At 39.8% G+C, this 24,137-nt stretch overlaps 1 protein-coding gene across 2 annotated transcripts in view; it reads left to right on the top strand.

The window, feature by feature from the left end:
* The first annotated feature begins 799 nt into the window (after nt 1–799).
* LOC108892750 (dehydrogenase/reductase SDR family member on chromosome X) overlaps nt 800–24,137 on the top strand; it is a 40,215-nt gene continuing 16,877 nt past the window's right edge. The window contains exons 1-3 of one of the 2 annotated variants that reach the window (XM_018690462.2): nt 800–1,514; nt 15,000–15,107; nt 23,132–23,200. In XM_018690462.2, coding sequence (XP_018545978.1) covers nt 15,002–15,107; nt 23,132–23,200 — 175 coding nt within the window. In that variant the 5' untranslated portion in view covers nt 800–1,514; nt 15,000–15,001. Of the gene's footprint in view, nt 1,515–13,199; nt 13,830–14,999; nt 15,108–23,131; nt 23,201–24,137 lie in introns of those variants that run through there. The other variant, XM_018690461.2, reaches the window with a different exon arrangement.

Below are 24,137 nucleotides of genomic sequence, written 5' to 3'. Positions count from 1 at the left end.
AGCTTCAGTTTGACGACCTACTTCTGTAAATGGTCTTTAACAATAATGTTTTAACAATCACCCGCAATCCTTTCTGTTCTTTGTTCTCATTAGCTTTTATGCCACGTAAAAAATATTATAGCAACTTATAGTTATACGCACGGACAATGCATTCTGTTTATGTCTATTAATAGCCGGTAGAATTGTTATCTCATTGTTATCTGATGGAATCCATGCGGAAATTAAGCACGACCCCCAAGAGTGGCTGAGAGGCTACACGAAAAATCAGTTTCAGGCAGTCATGTGTAGGCCAGTAAATGTAGCCTAATGGGGTACATGTATTTCAGGATGAAGTAGGATGCAGCTACCCTCCCACCCACAAACGAAACCACGAAAACAAAGGTGTTATCCCTAATTTCATATTCCTAAAAATACCAAACAAACACAAAACACCCTCCAATCCTTTTCATTTATGACCTTGTGATGTTTCATACTGCTTAATACATCTATTACAATGACTTAAAGAGTCTTCCGTGTTTTAGACCATCCACTCTTTATTAGGGGCTCACTAGGCTATGGGATTACTTCATTTTGAAAAGGTGCGTTAAGGAAACAATCCACAAGAATAATGTAAAACACCAACAAGGGCGCATCAAGTGGAAACGGGGTTAACGTAATAACCATCTGGATTCATCTATTAATAAGCCAACTGACAAGTTTGCCATAAAACGGGGATGTTGAGGGTCGTGATGAGATGATAGGCCTGTCATGCACATACACACACGCGCGGAGAGAGACGCACAGACACACTCCGGCGTGAGGAATACTAATCAACCTGTTTGCCGACAAGTGCAACGGCTCGGCGCGCAATTTAGGACTTCCCCATTCTGTCTCTAGAAACGTCTTTGCCGGATTGAATTTAAACCTCCACCTGCTGAATTTCATCGGGATTTTGTAGTGCAGCCTTCTTTGCACGAACGAGTGGTTATCACTCCTGTCTTCCCTGTCTCTGTCTCCTCTGATGTGCGACAGGCGGTCGGGGAGAGTGGACCGGGGGGACTGACAGTCCACTCCTGCGCCGCCTCAAACAAGGGAAGCCCCCCACGCGTTGCGCGCCTGGATTGCCGGTATATATTCGCGGCGTGGAGTGCGTGTGCATGTGCGTCAGGCTATTAAATGTGTGAGCTCGCGCGCGACAAAGCCCCGGGCTCCGTCCTCAACAGTTGCCACCGGAGCGGAGGAGAGGAGAGGAGGAGGGCGAGAGAGATAGCAGACTGAGGAAGGACGGACGCGGAGCCCCACGCCGCTCTGCCCGGCTCTGCTCCTGACATGCAGTCGCTCATCTCTCCGGTGACAAAGGCCATCCTAGTAGCGCTCTTCATCTTCGCCATACTCCTAATTCTCTATGTGATCCTGTGGTACATTTGCAGAGACGTGGACTGTGACCACGGCATTTGAGGATTCCGTTAAAACGGGAATAACGGGAATTTAGCAATGGGGCGCACAGAGGAGCCCGCAGAGCCCAGGGTCATCCCGTAAGTCTGTCTTCCTTATGTCTGGTCTCTCTTGTTGTGTGTGCGTGATTCTGGATTATCTGTGGCCGCGTGGGTCCCTCTCTCTGCGTGTGTGTATGTGAGTGTGTGTGTGTGTGTGTGTGTACACGCGCTCATTCACATCGTGCGTAATGCTAAATGCGCTGTGGCTGGAAGGTGATGACCGGCGTGCGTCTCCACCACTATCCCGGTATCCCAAACCCTAAATGAGCAGAGCCACAAATTCCTTTCTGCTCAACTTGACAGCGATCATCGGTCATTATGGGCTCGTGTATTGTACAGACCCGGTGTTATCACTGTCAGGGAATTCTCAAAGGTGATACAATGTCATCATGAGGAGATCGAACTGGTGTCAAACGGAAGACGGCGGGGGCGCACATGTGTGGGCTCTCAATTAATTCCGTTTACCGGTCACATTGCGGTAAACAGCGTGGGTGTCCCATAAGGTCAAAAACAACAGTGTTTACCCGAGGTTGCCAATATTGTTTTGTCCTCCCCTCCATCCTCCTCCTCCTCCTCCTCCTCCTTCCGTATATCTGCAGCATTAGTTCATGTTCAGTTCATCTTGGTCTCTGAGGATGCTTCCACATTGGCATTTTACATCCAACGAGATAACAGGATTATCTCCGTTGGCTCCTGTGCGTCTTATTCCTAATCTGTTTTGTGCCATGTTTTTTACTCCTTATCATGAATACCCCGCTAATGCTTTTACGCATAGCGCATTTATATTCCCCTTGACATTCTGTGAGCTTATTGCAACATGCTATGTCCAATCTTACTTTAGGAAGATGTTTTTATGTGTACTGTAACACTCACACACACTCACGCCATGCTTAATGAAGCACTCCTCTATATTGCAGGCACGTTGGCCTCCAGTGCCTATATTTTGTCACATGGCCCATAAAGCTATTAAACATGTGAGATATGATTGCCATTTTTCATGGGTCCAAAGCAATTTGTTTTCATCTCCAGCAACTCCAAACCAGGCAAATGAACAAACCGTGCACAGTCTAACTTGGAGAATGTGAAGGACACACCAAGGACATGTTGCTTTTTAAAGGTTTTTAGGACATTTGAGCAGGACTGTAGTGAGCACGGATGCATACCAAAAGCCAGTTTATCTTTTTATTTTCAGAATAGAATTTACTCATCTTTTTGGGTTTTTTTTCTTTAAGACAAAAATTTATGCCACACATCTTCACATAACATGACTGTGGCATGTTTACTGGTGAAAATTACAACTCAGTCCCTTCTAGTCTGTTTGCTGACTGCTGCATTGTAATCACACAATTTCTTTATCACCTTTTTATGAAACACTGCATCACTATTTTTCCCACTAACACCCCAGAGGATTTAAACAACCACCCACTTCCACTAACTTGCCAAGAAAGTGCAAGTTTAAGCTTAAAAATTTTAAACCTTCTTATTTTGAGCTGCAGGCACAACACTCTAGTATTTAAAAATCCATAAGCATTCTAAACGCTGGATGCAGCCACGAGGAAGAAACCCTCACAGCCTCCTAAACTGTTGTGTGTACCCTCTTTCCCTGCAGAGGAAAGGAGAGTCTGGTGGGATGGCAGATGCCCTCTTTGACCGGACTACAAAATGATTCCTGTTAGCCATTAGTAGATATGCAACCAGCCTGTGTCACTACTCAAAACACACATTAGACTGTAAATGATTCAACTCTATCAGCCCCAGTAATGACATAAAGAGAGAGCAAAAAGGTATGTAGAAACTGCTCCTTCTGTTGGTGTCTGTGTGCTTAAGCTGGTGCCCTGGATTGTCTGTGAGCATATGTGTATGTGTGTGTGTGTGTGTGTGTGGGCAAGTTAAGGAGGAAAGAAGGGAAACAGCAGTGTTTGTGCGACTGTGTACATTTGTGCAGTTTGTGAAAAAAAAGAAAGGCAGTGTGTGTGTGTGTGTGTGTTTGTGTGCGTGAGTACCAGCGTGGGAGGGGGTTAAACACTGACATGCTCCAGAATGACAGATGAGAAAAAAAAGTGGAGCAGGGAAGGCTCAGTGGGACTCAGCATGGGAGACAGGTGTAACGTGTGTGTGTTCTAGTGCATGTGTACATGACCATGACTGAAATTCACTCGTTTATTGAAATTTTTTTCCTTTCCATTAAATCCACATGTAAACTGTAATATTTCAGTGTACCAACAGTGGAATGGGAGACGTAATGGTTTATGTAGTGTGTGTGTGTGCGTGTGTGTGTATGAGACCTAAAAAGTTAATTACACGACAACTCCAAACATACACACTGAAGACTGTGTCAGTGTGACACTGAACTGATTTTACCTTAATTTTTACAACTTTTACTATAAAACAAAGTATTTTCCGGTTTTCATGTAATTCATTACTCATACGTGTGATACGAGTAATTTATCTCACTAACACAAGAGTAAAACTGGATGTGACGCTGTAGGAACGCGGACATCGACAGAAAGGCCTGTTTCAGAATGCTTGAATGTTAATACACCTTGATAAATCCAAGTTCAATTCAGATTGAAGTCATAAAATATGTAGAGATAAAAGTAAATTATTGAAGCTGGAGGTGGCAGCTGAGGGGGGATTTGTTAATCTACTCTGGCCTCAGAGGGTGCAAATACTGTATGTGGAAAAGTGTGTAAATGAGTGAGTGTGTGTTACTCACAAGTATCCAGTATTGCTGATGAATTCTAAACTCCTATATAAAACTGCTGTCATGAATATAGACATTACCAGAGGTTTCCCATCATCAAACCATGAATGTGACTGTAAAGGTCAGGATTTCTATTTGGGTTGGTGGGATGTGGTATTTACAGTCACAGAGCGGAGCACAGACGCTACATCAGTTGATAGAATAAATAGGTAATATTGTTTGGCATACACAGTGAATAATTCATACTTTTTATGTATTTCCATTTTCAGTATTTGAACAGCTGCAGATAGGCCTACTATTTAGCATTCTTTCAGTTAATTTAACTACAAATTATGTATATCATGACAACCTACATTATTGCTTAGTCCATAACAAGAACAAATATGCAACTTCTACTAACAAACGTACACTATAATATGATCTAGTAACACTGACAAGGAGCACTCAAATATATGGTACCTTACTGGAAAGTGGTACCAATAATTTGTTATTCCTGCTGAAATAAAAACACTGCTGCTGCAGTATTTTGAACACATCTTCTTAGGTCTTTACCATTTCATAGCATTGTAGTGGCTCACATCTGAGTGCTGAGAAAAGGTGTGTGCTGTTTTGACTGTTGAACATCTGGTCTTTGCTTAAATACAATCTGGAATGTGAGTTTTAAATTGAGATGTTTAAGAAGTGTTTAAATATTGTGCAAAGTGAAGCAGGGAAATAATTTAGGATGGTGTGGTTTGTGAAAAATGCAGATATAAAAACTCTCAGTAAATGGTTTTGAAAATGAAGTTAGGCTACATTATTAATAATGTCATTTTGAGTTCTGTTTTTGTGCGGTTCTCTATTTTGAATACATCACAGCAACTGGATTCATTTTCTTCATAGCTGTGGTCATCACTGAAATGAAATGGAATTTAATTAAAATGTTTACATTTTTAATGTGTTAAGTTACATTACTATCTTGAGGTTCTGTTTTTTTTTTTTTTACCTTTTCACGTGATTTACTGCACTTACTTGAATAGAAAAAAAATCATAGTGTATATTCTGATGCAGGTGAAGAAGCAGATTCAAAATTCAAATTCAATATCAGTGCCTCTATAACTTTGACATGTCAGTTCCAAAATGATATATGATATATTTGCTTTAATGTAAAAACTGTGTCGCCTTTACAAAGTTCATAAACCAGAGAGCACAGATAACATGTCCTGTTTAGTACATGTCAAGGTCACAGTTCTTTAATAACCAAATTTAAGAAATCCCAAAGATGTTTGTGTCTGCAAATGTAACAAAATTAAATATATCAATATCACATATTTTTTGAATATTAGCCTCAAATGTCCATTATCTCTCAGGCTTTTAAACTTAGTACTATTTAAACAGCCAAACAAAGGGTAAGTAAAGAGATAGAGGATAGACTCTTATTCTGAAAGGACATAAACTGCTTTAATGGTGTGCCATCTTTTTCTTTTTCAGTGGCTGATCAATACTGAGCTCTGATGGCTCTGAGTTTGAGCACCTAATTTTTCTCACTGTAGGACACACGCTTGTTATGTTTCTTAGATTTATTCACCCAACTCATTCACTCATAACATCAGCACTACATGCCTGGGGTGTCCTGTTGAAAAGTCATCCCACTTATCCCTCTGCACTCCCCTCCTCACCCATAAAGACAATGTATAGTTAAAAAAAATGAATAAATAAACGTTATATGCCTAGCCTCCCTTAACCTAATCCCTGTTCAGACCTCAACCTGAAAACCATGTCCTAGTCCTCAAACAGCAGCTTAAAGCAGTGAGGCCTGGTCAGGATGACCTGACATCTCAAATATGTCCTCATTCTGAAGGTCTAAAACTCAAATTGGCTCTCAGAAAGATAGCAGCACTGGAACACACACGCACACACACACCTCAAAGCCATAAAAATAGATTGTGAGTGACTCAGCCGTTATGTAAAGTCCATCTCTGATAGGGCCGCCTGGGGCTGTTTATGTCAGTTTAGCTTGACGGCACTGGAGCTGAGGTGACACGTGTCTGCTGTGTCCGAGCTTCAATGACACGCTCACACACATTCACGCACACAAACACACAATTTTCCCAGAATATGCGTGCAAGTCTCTCTCCCTTTCACTCTTCCTTCCTTTCTAAGGCTACATTCCCCATGTGTGTGTCCCCCAATGGACAAAGATGTGATACAGTCAGCGTAATGGACTCCCTCCAGCCCAAACAACGTGCATTATTAGCATTTCAGCGCAGACTGGGACGGAAACACCACATTAGACATGAATCACATCCGCCATCCCCGTGGCCAGGTGGACAGTTCAATCAATATTAGTAAGCTGGAGCAACCCGGGTCTTGAATCTAGAGCAAGACTCATACGTTGCTTGCTGTTGTCTTTGTTCAACAGCAGATCTGTACTGCTGTATTACCACTTCTCATAAAACAGATGTGGCACAGGGTGTTTGATTATATATATATTATCTGCGCTGGTTTCCTATGGGAAACACCTTAACCTGTATTAATTATAATGAGATACTTTAATCATCCTCTGTGCAAATATGTTTTCTTCCCTTATTAACCTGGGTTTGACTAGAGGCTTTTATTGTCCCATGGTGATCTTGATGCAGGTTCAGAGGCATCCTCACCAGAATGAACTTCATGGGGAAACTCTAATGGAGAGAGTTTTTAAAAATAACTGGGGGGACTAAGTTTGAAAACAGTCACATTAAAAATCTAAATTTAGTCAAAGTATTTGCCATCCAGTAACCCACACTACTCCAGCCCTCATCCAGTGTAGCTGGAGGAGGATAAGGGTAATAACAGTGGAGACTCAGTACTTTGAATTAAATGCTGTAACAATCTTGCTTTCGTACCACAAATAATCAGAGGCGACATCACATTCAGATTTGTGATATAATTTTTTTTGACACAATCACACGCCCAAAACAAAATGTGTGAGTGTGGGTGTTTCTGCGACTGCATGACAGAGCTGAGGAATCAGTGTTGCTGGGTTGAACGGAGAGATAGGTGAAGGGCTTGAAGCCAAGGAAGTAAAACACACACACACACCACACACACACACACACACCACACACACACACACACAAACGCACCACCTCTCACACAGGCTCTCTGTGCTCATGCAGCCCTGGAGTGAGAGACAGAAAGTGATAGAGCAAGAGATGAAAGAGTCTACTCACAGTCCTGCCTCAGTAACAACAGGTTTCAGACAGAAACGCAGAGACGCGCATGCACACACACACACACACACACACACACACACACACACACACACACACACACACACTGACTCACAGACTGTTAAATTAAATGTGTTAAATACTGTGTGTGTATGCTCCTTTCTATGTGTGTGAGTGCGTGTGTGTTGCACGAAGTTAATGACAGTCTTAATTGGTGCAAGCAAATATCCCTCCCACTGCTCCTCATTCTACATCTACTAATGGAAATGCAACCACTCCCTGAAGAGAGTTTGGAGAGACAGTGTTGGGATGTATTTGATGAACACAAGCGTGCATGAGTGTGTGTGGATAAACTGATGTTTATGACACACAACTTGCATGCATAATGACAACACCTCTACACATGCATTTTGTGTGTCTACGGGAAAAGGCTACAAGCATAGGAAAAACACTGTCCAGCAGCAGTAATAAACTCTCTCTCATATACACAGAGATGCGCATATATATATATATATATATAATATATATATATATATTATATATATATATATATATATATATATATGCATCTTCCTAACTAAAGAATTCTGGCTCATGTTATTAATCTTAAAAGCCTTCACAGAAAGTCCATTAAGCCTGATCAGATGGATGTTCAGACTGCAGTATAGCATTCAGATGATACTGGTAATACGCTGCATTGTTCTGCCTTTAAACTAGGTGGTATAAATGAAGCATAACTCTGCACCTGCATAGTCTATTCCTTGTCTCAAAGTAAGTACCTGACTTTGTTGGAAAGTTTTAAAGAAAACTGCTGTCATGTTTGTCTGACCTGAAAATCGGAGGCATAGACCAATTACAGCGTAAAGAATGGTGTGTTCAAAAAGGCATGTGGATGTAAGTGAATACTAATGAGTTGTGTAAAGGTGTGTGAAGCTCACATTCAGTAGGGTAAAAAAGTACAATATTGTAATGGTGAAAGAAAAAGCTCAGATTTGTTTGTTAGAACGTTGTTGCTCATTAGCACATGTATAACACATGCAAATCTATTCTGTTTACAGACAATCAGAATATAATTACAACAGCACTGTCCCCATGGTTACTCTCTAAGTTAGGCTACTGTTACCCAGCCCTAAAAATAAAAGTGTAAATTATTACTTTTGGGGCATTTGTGACTCTTTTTGTAGCAACTGCCTGTAAGCCAAAAAGAGGGGAAACAAATCCCAGACTAGATGTTAATCTGGGATGTTGTCATAGGGTGTGTGCAGTCGCCTACTACAAACACATGCAAAAATCTCAGGTTTCACTTTCATGTTTACAAGCTGGCCTTTGGCTTCTCTCCCCATGGAAAGTGTGTGGCGGCTGCAGCTGAGGCTATACAACAATTACTAAATCTGTCCACGTACAGTCCACTGCCTTTTCCTACCCATGGCTCCTAGCGCACATCCGGCCATCCCTTGGGGGGGGGGGGGTCTGTCTGAATTGCTCTCATGCACTTTCTTCTATTTTTTTGTTTTACTTACAAGCTAGGTGTTTTTGAGTTGTTTTCCTCTGTCTTCATAAAAAGCTGGGGTTTTGTTGGAAACCCTGTGCTGTTGTGGGCCAATAAAGCCCTTCGAGACACTGTATATGATACAGGGCTCTACAGAACAACAGCAAACAAGTAGTGGAAGCACTTAAGTGCTAAATATAGCAATATTATGATTAAAAAAATACTGAATGTAAAATAACAGCATTCAAAATTTATTCAAGCGGAGAGAGAGGAATGGTTTAACATTTTGGGAAAATACACTTATTCGCTTTCTTGTTGAGAGAAAGATTAAGGTGAAGCCATCAGCTTAAGCTTAGCTTAGCACATGGGTTTTCAAACTGTGAGGTATGCCTCCCCCAGGAAACCTGGGAGAGTTGAAGGGGAGGGACTGAGTCAAAAATCATACTCCCCCTCAGAGTCATAACTCACTCAAATCTCAACAAACAGAAATGACACACATATTTTGAAATTCAGCATGACTTACAACTCATCACAAATAAATGTCAATAAATCTGCTTAGCACTCCTTGTACTACTAGAAGCTGAAAATCATTATGTTTTAATAATCTACAGTACAGAGTAAGTATATTACAACACACAGCAGCTAATTCGGTGTACTTTTAGTGTTGCCAATGTGCAGGAACAAATATAGGCTAAAGAAGACACAGTCTCACAAATTACAGTAACAGTACTGTACTTCCAAACAAAAAGCACAATTATAAACAGTGCTGTCATATTCCTGGAACACGGACATCCTTCTCTATCCATTTAGGTGTCAGACTGTGAAAGGAAAAACACCTGGTCTTATGCTGTTTAAAAAATAAGACTACCAGCATCTCTTAGTTCTAATAATTAAGGTTCTCCTGTTTGTTTAATTTGTACAAAAACCAAAATGTAAAACAGACAATTTGTGGTTATATAGGGAATTGCTGGAAGTACGTATTTGCACTTGGCCAAGAAATAACTCCCTGTAAGACCACAACTTCATTTTTACACTTTGCTGCCCACACAAATTAAATAAATTGTTTGTCTTCCTCACACTGTACAACACACACAGACAGACACATACCTGCTGCTATTAATACAAAAAAGATACTTTCAAGAATAGGTGCATGCTGACATTTGTGCTTCAGGCTGCAAAATAGGGCATTCCCCTCTCTTTCCATACATGCACAAGTGCTGTCTCATTACGGGCTGGACACTGTGTAGCCCACAGCTCTGGCTAAGTCCATCTTGGATTGTCTGCCTCTCAAATGGAGGAGGCTTCTGAGGAAAAGCGCTGAAAGAGGCAGTTCAAACTGAGGAAAAAAAGACAACATCACTTCACACACGCTGTTGCCCAAATTGCCCATGACACACCCAGAAAATTCCCTTTCTTCACAATATGACACCTCACCTGCCATCTCCCCTCAGTGGCAGTTGATCAGTGACAAAAAACAGACAGGGGCAAAGTGTAAACTGTTTGTGCCATTTTCTGATAAAAATATCATCCACGTCTTCTCACCAGGAATAAATCTACTTGGAACATGAAGTAAAGATTACATTTTAACTGGCACTCACACACACAGACACACACAGACACAGACACACACACACACACACACACACACACACACAAACACACACAGATCCCATAGAGCTGTTGTCAGCCTGGATTTACAAAATGAGACAAGTTGGGCTTTGCAGCCAGCCAGTGGTTGTCAAATAAGACTAGGTGACTGTTGACTGGAGCTATTTTGATGCTGTTCACATGTTATTTACATCACACACCATCCTGTCATGTCCTGTTCCCAGCATGCCTCATGTGTGTGTTCGTATGTCTTCCTTTTTGTGCGTGTGGCTGCCTCACTGATGTTCCATCATCCCAAATAATCATCCCACAGTCATCCGTGAGATGCGATTTCCTTTAAACAATAGCAGGCCAGCTCGCCTCGCTGACCCCCAACCTCTCAGGCTGCAGCAGAACACACACACACACGTGCACAAGAACACACTGCGTCCTCTCGGCTTGCATTAAAGGCAACACACACACACACTTCTAAATACACACACAGCCTCCTGCAGCTCAGCTTCCATCGGGGCAGTGGTGATGACACAGTCTCTTTATATTGCTGCTCATTTAACTGCCTGCTAAGCAGGCTTTAATGACTGGGGCCAACTGCTTGTCAGTGCTGCTGTTCCAGCTCGACCGTAACTATTGGATGGCAAGAAAGACGCAAACTTATACTAATGATTTCCCTGTCAAGAGGAAGAAGAGAAGCTATTGTGAATGCTCCAGACCTGTCTTTAACAGAGGAATGATTGTAATTTTGTTGAAACAAAGAACATGGAGAGTTTTCTTGGCCTTGTTTGAGTGTGAGGGACAATACAGCTGGTTCCTACCCATCCATCTGTCCGTTATCTATACCGCTTATCCTTAAGGGTTGCAGGGGGCTGGAGAGGCAGTGTATACCCTGGACTGGTCACCAGTCTATTGCAGGACTGACATATAGAGACAAACAACCATTCACACTCAAATTCACACCTGAGGGCAGTTCAGAGTCACCAATTAACCTGCATGTCTTTGGTTCCTACCCTGTTAACAAAATACACTCCATCACTGCAGTAGGCTGTCTATTAAGATCTATTGTGTATAGTCTAACTAACTAGCACAAATAAATATATCTCTGTCCATCTTCTTTTTGTTGAGCTGGGTGAATAATTTGGTGGATCCTTTACTAAAGTTAACTAAGTACCATTACAAGTAAGACAAAGTAAAAGTCCTGCATTTAAAGTTTTAATTCAATAAAAACACAGAAGTATTAGCAGCAAAATGCACTTAACATGTAAAAGTGCTCAGGAAATCCTGTGATGAAGTTAATACAATACATCACAATATCACAATACAGATGTAGTGTTTAACTGTTGTCACAAAGGAGTTACTTTTAACTACTTGTATGGGTATGTTTGTGTGTGTATACAGTCATTTAATTTTTTTAATTTACATCTCAAACGTATCTGAAACAAGACAAGGAGCGCCAACTAGATACTGTTTTTTTTTTTTTTTTTTTTGGTAAGGTGTCACAAACCAAAAAGGTATTTATTTTTTAACACTGTATTTCATAAGCTTCTCATATGTGTTTTCTATAAAGTCTCAATCTACAAAGTAACTATTAAACTATAACCATGTCCAAGATTCAGTGGAGTAAAATGTACAATATAAGACACCTTTGATCAATTTCCATTTTTACACTTGCTATGTACTACTTGAATTGATTGCCATTAGTCACACAGGCCAACATCATGCTGTGGGTAGGTGACTATAGAAGCATGCAGCAGATGTCCTATCATGGTGTTTCCAACTAACGGAAATTAACATTCATCTAACATAAAAAAAAAAGGTTGAATGACAATTTAGCAATTTTAATAAGTCCCTGATAGCTACACAACCATCAGTAACACACACTGGGGCATTCATTCAGCTACTGTCAGCATGTAGAGACTCTAAGCTGAGTTTTTGCAGGAGGACGTGCTTTGCTCAAAAACGGGCAGATGAATGAATTTCATTTGTGGCTTTATTTGGCTGCTCTGTGTATTTGATATAGTTGCTTAAATGTAATTAAACATTTCCATATGTATGCAGGTATTTGGTGCATGTGACAAGTCTTCTAGCATCTTGGTGAAACGCTGTCACTAAAACACTGAATCATCTTAGAATAACTGTTCTCCAAAGCGTCGGGATTCTGAGGTGCAAGTGACAAACTCAGCTGAAAAAAATGGGATAAACATCAGATGATAATCTTATAAAATTACTAAAAAATCTCATCTTGACAATTCATTCTTTAAACCAGTGAAATGGTTGAGGATGTTCAGTATGTACAGGGTGTATTGGTAGATTGGAAGTTGTGGTGTGTGACATGAAGTGTCAGTAGCTTATCTCTGAAAGCAGGAAATGATTTCACTTAATTACTAAAAGCTGCGATCCTCACTGTTGTGATATATTTTATTTTAAATTATATGTCGTATATATACATATATATATTTATTTGGGGTGATTAGTTAGTTGTTGAATCACAATATCATTGAATTTTGTGCCACAACCTTGAAGTACATCATGTTTAGCATCATGTAACATAATTGAAACCCCACATTTTTGATGAAAGAACACTTTCTGCTAATTAAATCAAAGAATTAGTGTTGAGATGGCGAAAGAAGTCAGGACTTTCACAGCTGAGTTCCTCTTTGACTAATTATCACAGCAGCATGACTAACCTCTAATAAGGGTAGACTGGTGTGATGGACTCAACTGATCCCAGAGGAAAATCATCCAGCAGTCAGCCAGCCTTTAAAACCTATCCTGGGAAATTATGAAACAAACTGGTGTGTTATCCCTCTGTTGCTTCTATCGTTTGTGACCTCTCTGGCAGCAGTTAATGAGATAGTCAGTGAGCTGAAAGGAGCAATATGCTGGATCTATAGAGAAGGATCATATGGCACATCAAGCAGCCAGGCAGCAGCGACGAGTCCTCTCCATCAAGCAGTGACTCCACCTTTACAGCCAGGTGATGGATGGCTGCTGAAGGGCTGCTTTTTCAAGGTCAACTAGTCAGCTGGTCATCAGAAAAATTAGTCTGTTTGCTTATTTCAGTAAAAGCCCACGTTTAAAACAGGGCTTTGGTGTGAGTAAGCGTCAGAATCACTATGACCATTGAAAGATGCGACAAGGGAGGAAGCAAGGTTGGATGACTTCATATTGGAACGCGTCCCACAGACTGAACCGGACCTTTTAGCCGGAGTTGCTTGCTCCTCCTCCGAGCTGTCTGCTCGACACATCCTTACAGAAAATGCTATCTGCTATTCGGTCTTACCTTCTACCAGCTGTTAAGCTTTACCTGCTTGGTCTGAAGGTCCTGTTGGCTCAGCTGTGCAGCAGACCTGTCAGGTTGCCAGGTCGGTTAACCTCTAAAGACGTTACTGTGGTTCACCTAGTATTTAGTTGTGTCCCAGTCAGTTGGTATTGTGAGAAATGAACGCTGTTACACTGTAATTACATGACTTAATGTGAGTTAGTACGTTTAGGAGCCACATTTATATTGGTTACAGGCTGTCACCGTAGTGCGGTAACGTAAATGTTAACGCTAGGCTAGCTATGTTAGCTAGGTAGAGATAAGTGTAAGAGTCCAAACGTGAGTGAAGTAAAGTGCTGCCGAATTCGCCAGAAGAGCCTAACTGTTAATTTTAACCTTAAAGTATTCCCTCCAAGTGCCGTGTTTGTTGTCGAGTGCTGTAGGTTTAAATGCGCACTTCTTCTAACGCAGTTTGGACTGGTGCAGCTGTTAACAGGAAAACGGAACGCAAACGTCAACAGGTCACATCCGACGCCTCAGTGTCATAGTACTATTAACCATGAAATACCGACTGCTTGAGGGAAGAGTGCAGTGCAACGACTCTAAAAAGCAATTTCACAGGAATATTTTGGTATTTTGTGTTGGTGTAACCTGCTGTGTAGGTACACGCATGCGATGCAAAAATGCATGATACACTGAGTTATCGATATTTATCATCACGTGAAAATCTGAATATGACAACATCAAATAATCAGCCTAACTGATGAAAACCGGTCCCTGTAAAAGCACTGACATAATTATAAGTGAAGTTGATGTAAGGAAACAGAGGAATCAGTCTGAGGTGTGTGGGTATTGTCTACTCATGGCCTGAAAAAGTAATATCTTTTCTCATTACTGAAGGTGTAACAGTTTTCCTAGTAAACATTTCATGTATGCAGTATCCACCATAGAAATCCCATCACACTATGGATAGCTACATAAAGTGATTTATTCTTTAAACCTTTTAACGCAGAATGTTTGAAATCATTATTCCTGCAATTTAAGGATGCTACAGCAACTCAGTGAACCTGCAAGATTAACATACTGTAAGAAAGTGATGGAATATTGTTGTACAGAACCTTAAAAAAGACCATCTGAGATTTGCAGACCATCTACAGTACATGTCTAACTACAAGGAGTTCTCATGTCTTGAAATAGCGGCCCATCTTGAAGCAGCTTCCTTATCAAATGACATTCTCCCTGATATCTGTGTGTCCTCTTCTGCCTCTGCCAGTGATGCCCAGACAAGATGGCAAGGTTGCCATAGTGACAGGAGGAGGCAGGGGAATCGGCTATGAGGTAGTCCGCCACATGGCCAGACTGGGGGCGCATGTTATCATAGGTACAGTATCAAGCACCACACAACTGACACGCAAGCATGACAAGAGATGCAACCTTTTAACAGGGCAGACACGCATGTGTGACAAAGCGATTTTCCCAAAGGCTGGCTTACAAAAGGCAACAGCAACAATAATGAGAACAATAACCTTTTGTGCTTTACAATTAATAAACTCAAAATGCAACTCAAAAAGAAAGCAAGAAAACATCAAACAACACAATAAACAAAGGCAAATATACAGGGTAAATAAAAGAAAAATGGATGAGGCCTGGTATATGTGTGAACATAGGGAAAGGATTAAAAAGACTAGATTACCTTTGCAGCTGGTGAGCATTGTTCTTCACTCACTCAATTTCCTAACTCAAAAACCTTTTTGAAAATTCTCAGCTCTTTTTCTGTTGGTTGATTTCCATCATTTTGATATCTCCTTTGCTTTGTATGAATCCTCAAGTGTTGTAAGAATATACCCTCCATCAAATTTATATTTCAGAACTTCTATTGCATTACAGTTACCGACCAGATGAAGATTGTGTCCCAGCATCACAAGTAAAACCTCTTTATGTGATGCTGTATTTAATTCAAACCCGTGTCTGTATCTTGTCAGAAAATGTCTCTTTCTGCTGCTTGGGTATGGGAGGGACAAAAACATCACATCACGTAAGATTGTCAAAAAGTAAGTGAACAGGTCAGGACCACCTGCTCACAACAGCAAACTTGACAAAACTAGTGTCAGCACACTCTTGGAATAAGCAGATGTTAAACTGGTGGCACAATAACCCTACAGATGATAGTGAGGATGCCTCAATCACTGCTTAATGGGCTTAAATTAGTTTTCAACTGGCTGATCAGCATTAGTGCTGCGAGAACTGAAAAGACTTGTGTCAAGCTGTGTAGAGAAGGAGATGTTGCCAGCGTGTTTAGTTGAATGACTGTCTGTCAATTGTAGAACAACACACAAGTTAAAGTTAAGGTTGGTGTGACTTTTGGTAAGTAACACAATAATCCTCTGGCTTTGGATTCAAATAGTTGCAGATAGAAACTGCTGCAATCAAGGTTGCATATATCTGCCTCTTAATATCTGATTGTGAGATAATAAAACTAACAACTCTGCATGGTAAATATCAAAAGGCATGTATGTATACATGCGTCTTTTTGCAAATCGCTAAAACATCCCCGTTAAGGGTCCATGAGGATGAAGAATGTAAATAAATATTTGTTCAAAGTAGGTTAACCTTATTTCGTCTGCATGTATCAGGGTGATAAGTCTAGTACCGCTGAATAGAGATGGGTCTATGTTGGCTGGGTTACAGAGAGCAAACAAGTCAACAGACATATCCTCTTATAATGAAGTAATTTGTGTTGTATGATGAACAAAAATATTGACGGCATCATCTTGTGTGTGCCTACTTAAAAGCCTGTCACTGTCAGAAATCCTTAATTAGTATCATACGGTCAACAGCGCATTCAGATGCCTCTTGACACCCCGTTGATCCGTCTTAAGGTTTGGAATAACATCAAAACAGTTTGTTTTCATCATTAGAAAATATGCATGATGCTCCACAGTGAGATGATGTAAAGACATTTTGAGCTCTGCTGGGATTAAAGGGCTGTTATCAAACTGGGTATTAAATGCAAATTTAGGATTATGAGAGGGTTTTATTTTTTGCATAAAACAAGATCTAGTATTGTTCCATTAATTATTTAGCAATATTTACTGTTGGAGGATACATGCAAAACAACAAAGTTTTATAACAGAAATGGCAAAATGCTATGTGTGTGTGTGAAACTCGTTTTACTGAGTGCAAACACAAAAATACTGATTAACTACATACTAAGTTTAAGAGTGAATGTTTAAAGTTGATGAGAAGGTGTTGTAAAATAGGAAAGAGCATTTATTTCAAATTTGGTTAAAAGAAACCACTTGATAACCAAACTGAGGACATTAATGCCCATTTCAAATGATCCATGTAGGAGATTAAAAAAGAGATGATATACTAGTCTGAAATTTATAGCTGCTACCACTAAAAGTTTGACATGAAAAGCAGATGAAAACAGTGAGAAAGTGTATTCACAAAACAATGTATGTATAGTATATGTGTGCAAAATGCATGCAGATAATCAGCTGAATGAACTCCCAGTGTCCTCATCTCTTTACTTCCAGCTATATCTCTCTCTTTCCTCCCCCCTCGAAGTGCCACTTGCCAAGGTTACGCACTACATTTATCACTCACCCTGTATCCCTGGAGCCACTTCCTGAAATATGTTGATCACTACACCTCTGATGTCTCCCCTGTCTTCCTCTTTAATGTTTTGCAGTTCAAGGCTTCACCTGTGATTAATGGTTCAGCTCCTTCACACATTTTAGCATTTTGTTGAGCCCTCTGACTTGAGGCTCTGAACTGTTGTGAACTGTTCTGTGCACGCTGACAAAACAGTAAATAGGCTTCTTTTTGACCAAGGAATATATTTTGTTTTTTTTTCTCAGACAAACTGATATGTTGCAGTAAAAAAAGTTTAAGAAAGCTTTAAGAAAGCTTTGTACTCTGGGTGTGATGTAGCCATGTTGTTGTCAGTAAGCTGAGGCAAGGAAGTTTGTCTGGAGCAATAATCTCACTGATATATAATGTGTGTATAAAAGTTATCTTGGATGCTTTGTTTACCTTCACAGGTTATCTTTGGGTATTTGTTGTCTTCTGGTGCAACTGACAAAAACACATTCCCTGGCTTCTACACAGTAATCACACTTTTAATTTCAGAAACAACCTGGACTACTATTTCCAGTTTAGAAACTTTAATAAACTAAAAACAAAAAGGTGCACATGATTATGTACATACTGCATACGTGGATGCTTTATGTTCTACATGTGCAGTTCTGTCTTGAAATCCACTGGTCTTAATACTCACATGCTATCCAGTGGGAGAAAGTGTAATCTGGCCTTCAGAAACCAAGGTTATTTATTTTTTTCAGAGACTCCTAAACTATAATTCAGACATCCCCTAACCACAGTCTGCCTAACAGTATCAGACAAGCTGGTTATAGCCTGTTCCATCATATCTGTCGTTTTCTCTGTAGTGGAGAGACATTAGTGGTAAGATGGCATCCTGTTTAATTGTATTGTGGAGCTTTGTTATTTTGGCTGAAGGGTTCTGCTTGGGATTTATGTTTTGAGGAAGTGCATTTTCCTTTTCATCAAACATTGCTCCCAGCAACGCTCCAGAGCCTGCACCTGAGCTAACTTCCATTAGCATCTCCTCAAATGCACAGTCCCTGGGGGTTGATGTCATTTCTACTGTGTCCATTAAACCATCAGTATCAAGTTTTACTTTTTACTCTCTATTTGTAGTCTACAGTCACTTGGTTTGGTTTCAGCTTAATCAGTTGTCAGGTCTTCAGAATAAACCACAGGACTTTCTGTGGTGGCCATTACAAGACATTGTGATGGCCAGTTTTACATACATTTTACATTCGGTATAAATACCCACTTGAACTGGATCACCTTATTTGCAAATTACATAGAGGGTGTACTTACAAAGTAATTGGGGTTGTAGGTTAACATGCCCAGGTGAAATCAAAAGTGTTTATACCTGATAGCTATCATAGAGAGTGGAGCAAACGTGATATCATTTAAATATGGGTATAATGGCACATATTTTCAGACATTTTCCTCAGGGAGACATTCATACTGTAAGACTTGGTTGTACGCACGAAAAGTGCCACAGATAGTTGCATAAGAATTTAAAAAAAAAAAAACTATAAAGAAAATAAGAAAAGCTCTGATTAGCTGGCCAGTCCGTGTGAAATAGGTGTCAGTGTTGGATTGTCATGGATTGTCAGTTTCAGAGAGTCACAGAAATGGTTTATCGCAGACTGTCCTAATCTGACGTTGGAAAGGTGTTATACGAACATCTGACAAGCACTTCTGTCGGAGTATACTGACCACTTAATATTTCTTTGTTGTTATTAAAGGATAGTCCGCAGTGTTAATTACTCATTCAATATCATCAAGATTTCAAGCACCACATGGTTCAACCAGTTTCATAGAGTGAATAAAACTTTTAAGATGCAACATGACCCATTTGTAAAGCCAAGGAAAGGGAAATCCAAATGTCAGTTGACAAGATCAACAGCCTATGTATCACCATAGTCTAATAACAGTTTTTATATTTGATATTGCAGCTGCTTGACTGTGTAGAGTCTCCCTCAGAAAAGGGAGGAATATGAGGAGGAAATGTGGTGGTGTGGTGTGTGTGCGTGTGTGTATCACTTTAGGTGCAGGACATTACCACTCCATGATGCCAGTGCCCAGAACAGCAATATGATTTCATATGGTTAGCTTCCAGGGTGAACCTGAATTTTCCATTCAGTTCACGAGCCTCAAAACTTTGAAGAAAACTCTGCTTTATTCATTCCAAGTATATACTGCAAAGTCAATGTCAGAGTATCCTTGGAGACAGTTTGAGCACAACATAAATGATACTTGAGCACAACGTATGATTACACACACAAAATCAATACGTGAAGAACTTTAAATGTCTTCTCTAGACCCAAGCAATCCTATGTGTATTGAAGCTGATCCCACAGGGCCCAGAGTGCATCTCCATTTCAAATATTCCCACCTCTTGAGATAATTCATGAAGTGAGAATATTTATGGTAAAGTGGATCCCTCTCTGGTAATGGAGTGGATGCATATTTCAGGTGGAGTGGTAGCATAACGCTTGAGGAGAGTTTATGGTTTAAGCCTCTGCACTGTCAAATACCAAGCGTTGGATATTAACCAGTGTGCAATTGAGCTTGAAGTGTTTTTGAGCAGGTTTTGAGATTAATTAAACTTAAATTATTCTGTGTTGGAAAAATGTAATCTTTGCAGCTGCAGAAACACTAGACCATCTTACCAAGAAAAATAATAAGAAACAAAATTTGAAATTTGAAAGCGTACAATATTTATGCAGTACTAATGCCTTTCTTCTGTTTATCTTTTACACACATTTACTTGAATTATAATAAGCTTTATTTTTCATACAAACATAGACCGAACAGCTATCAAGGACTTAACTGCCATAATATATATATAAGATGTAACAAGGACACAGAGCACCTCGATACATCTGCTTTGTCATGGTTTTAAAAAGTTAAGTACCTAAATATCAAAGCAAGACTTTGCATACAAGTTCATTTTTAATTTACAGATTCTTCTCTCCTTGTTTCCAAATCAGCGCTGACCTCTTACATTTCAATAAGATCTTTTAAGAAAGCCCGTGCCCATGACAGAAACAGTTTAGTGGCCTTTTAAATACACAGATATAGTAGCTGAATGCATTAGTAATTATGTTACTCTGAAAAATGCCATTAAATTATGTCTGCCATTAAATCACATGCATGATATGTGGGATTGATAAATTGGACTCGCAAAGAAAATCATCTTGTCTCCTGAAAATCTACATTATTACATTTGCTAATGTGGAAGAAAAGGTCTCAAGGTTTGCCAGGCTTACCCTGGGAAATGTGCTTATTCATTTATGCCAATAAACCACTTTTTGTGACTGGTGAGAAACAGCAGCCTATATAAAATCCCCACCATTTGGCAACAAAAAATACACATACCACATGCTGGATACAAAATATCCTAATATCAGAAAAGTCAAATGTACTGTATATGGCACAAACTCTCGTCTGACCCGTAAAATGATTCATAACTTAAACCTCACGGCAGATTAGAGAATAATTCTCTACCACACATCTGTTTGTGATCTTTATTCTGAAAAATCTTTTTTTTTTTTTATCTGTATTTTACATTCAAACCCATCAGTCTGCTCTACCAAACCTGAATTATCACTAGCTGACAGATTCACTTATTGATTAGCAAAGCATGTTGCTAATGAATGTACATATGGTATTGATTATACTTACAATTAAACTTACATTCAAACTAACTCAAAGACAAATCTGTATTTTACATGAACAGTTAAAGTAGCTATATGTAAGTTTTTGCTGTTGCTACACAGCCAACAGTAGTGTTACCATAACCACCACCCGCTCCTCACAAGAAACCACATTCGATGGCAGAGAAAAGTTACATATAGAAGAATAGCTTCAACATTTTGGTAAATATGCAGATTTGTTTTCAGTATAGGTTATGACTATACATTAAGTACTGAACAGGAGTAAGAATATTCGTAGCCTACAAACCTGATTTTGTCATTGCATTCTTGCAATGATTTGCAAATCTGCATATTTCTGAAAATGTTGAAACAAAGTATGTATCTTAAAACTTTCTCACACTGTGTCAAGATGAGTTTATTCATTTGTTCAGCTGCAGCAAGATTATTTAAGTGAATTAATTAGGTTACATTTTCAACCCACAGCCCAAAATATTTTGTAGGCAAATTATTTCCTTAGGGTATGTTTTTAATCAGTGGCTATTTTAATGGCAAACTTTGACCGAAAGCAGTTGTGCAGAAATGTGTATTTAGTGATATGTAGTGTTCTCAGTGATTGTTGGTCCATGACCAGAGAAGCCTATTGAAGAGAAACTATTGATGTAAAATTTTTGTGGGATTGGTGTGTGCCTGTCCTGAATGTGTGTGTTTGTTTGTTATCCTTGTTACATGTCATCCTGAAGAGCTACATCTTTCAGCCCAGCCTGAACCGCAGTGCATCAGGGTAAATGATGCTGTGCCCTTGAAAAGGCCTGCGAGATAATCCAAGATTAGTGTGTCTGTGTGTTTATGTGTGCAGAGAGAAAATGAGAGTGTGCATGAAGGCTGTTTGTGTGCATGAGTTTGAGTAAATAGAGAGTTTTCGTGTGTGTGTGTGTGTGTGTGTGTGTGTGTGTGTGTTAATTTGGTGCATATGCAGGAAATCCTCAGAGAAGTGTGAACCAGCTAATGTTCAACCGATGTTCTGTCGTCAGTGTTTGGTCAATTGATTTTGAAGGCAGTGAGGGTATACTGTCAAATGCCTGTCTGTGTTTGACAGTGCACATGTGTGTGTGTCGGCGTTCAGACATGCGTTCATGGCAACTAAGTGTTGGAACAATTCTTTTGAAAATCAGGGTCTGTAAATTAGACACAAACTTTTCTTTCTTCTCCATTTGACTTTCTTACATTTTTACCCTCCATTTCCAATTTCTATCTTCGCTTTTTAAGAGAAGCAGAGTTCATTTGTATGCCAACATTCTCTGTAAACAGTCCTGAGTCAGACAGTCAGTGACTGCATCTTGCATGACCAGGGCATCTGCGCGTGTTAAAAATATTAAAATATCTAATGTACTGTATCTAATGTTAAGGTAACAACACATTTGTGAAGTTTCTGGAACACTGACCCATTATTTAACATAGCTGATTTGTAAAAACACAGCCAGGCATTGGGTACTGTCAGGATTTCATCAATATAAATCACTGACTGTGAGGGCAGTTTAGTTACTAGACTAACCCACCACAAGTTCTAGTTTTACTTTGATGCATGTTTGGTGTAGTAGATGTGGTCTATTTCTTGTCAATAAATGCTATTTTGAGTTGCTCTGGTGATCTCCTTCTAAGACAAAAATAGTAACAACAAGGATTGTGTTAATTCACAACTCATTTGTCTCTGGATGCCAGTTCAAATGAGAACAAACAAGAACCAAAATGTCACAACAGTGGTTTTGAATTTTTGGCATCATAGTGTCACTTACTGTCAACTGTTAACTGCTGTCAGCTGTTGGATTGCTTTTTATTTTACATCTTATACATATCTCGAGTATAATTATTTGTGCTTTTAAAGTACTGTGCATTCTTTGAAACCATCAGTTGCAAACAAGCGCTTCACTGAAGCAGAAGGATTCAGAATCTTTCATAAATGTTCCTCAAGGGTTAGATGAATGTATTAAAGCTCTTTTCATTTGAGAGACCCTTCTTGGAAATATGTTTTTATAAGATGAAAGAACACAATACTAACAAAAAAGGAAAAGCAGTATTATTTAATAAAAGCCTCTAAGGGTTTGTCAGACATTGTATTAATCTCTCTGTGTGTCTCCTTCTCCTTCAGGTGGGAGGGATGAGCAGGAGGGTCTGGTAGCTGTCAAAAGGATCTGTGAAGAGTACAAAGAGGCCAAAGGTAACGATGCAAACATGTCTATGAACACATGCACAGCCACACACAGACACACGAATGCCTTGTGCACATGTGTACTTGTTTTAGTATGCTGGTGTTTGAAGATAAAGGGCAGAGCTGCAGCAGTGTGTCCCCCAGGCTTGTTTTTACAGTCTTTACCAGGCGTACACACATAATTGCGCACTTGCAGGTAGACAACAACATACACCCACACGCACGCAAACACGGACAGAGCTTCCATGCGGAGTATATAATGTCAGGAGTGCTGTTGATGCACTGTGAGGAAGAGGAGGCTATAAGTGAGATGAAGATGAGGCAGGATAAGTCAACCATGATGTGAGAGGAGAGGGGTAGAGACCTCCATGTGGTAGGAGGCAGAGGGGGTAGGAGATAATGACGAATGGGCAGATATAGGAAAATAAAATGTGAAAAAAGAGGGGGAGGAGGGAGAAGGGAGGTGCAGAGGAGGTGATGGAAATGAGAAGAGACAAATGATAGCAGCAACAAGATTTATTACTCCATTGACTAAAGCTTACAGTGTTCTCTGTAACTCCCGTGTTGAGTAATTGATTCGGCTGACCTTCACAGCACCATAAATTCCACCATAGTCTCATGACTAAGATGCCTCATAAGTTATCCTTTTCTGTACCCAATGGCCTTGCAGGGTGTCTCAGTTGCTGTTCACCTCAGAGGTTGTTCACAGATTTATATCAGTGCAAGAGTCAGTGGTAATTTGATAATTGGTGATTCAGATTTTAAAGACAAACTGAAATTTGCATTGTCTACACCTTTTGTGTAAGGGAGTATAAACTATATGGAGTATCTGCATGTCTAAAGTGTTAAAATGTGTTGAATTGGGTTTCTTAAAAAAAAAAAAAAAGGAAAAAAAAGGCCTTGTCAGGAGATGTTACGCACCTACAAAATAAAAGTGGGATTGATG

Source organism: Lates calcarifer, linkage group LG1 (genome assembly GCF_001640805.2).
Source record: "Lates calcarifer isolate ASB-BC8 linkage group LG1, TLL_Latcal_v3, whole genome shotgun sequence".
NCBI lineage: Eukaryota > Metazoa > Chordata > Actinopteri > Centropomidae > Lates > Lates calcarifer.
The sequence above is the reverse complement of the archived record's forward strand: the minus strand, read 5'-3'. Positions and strand labels throughout refer to the sequence as shown.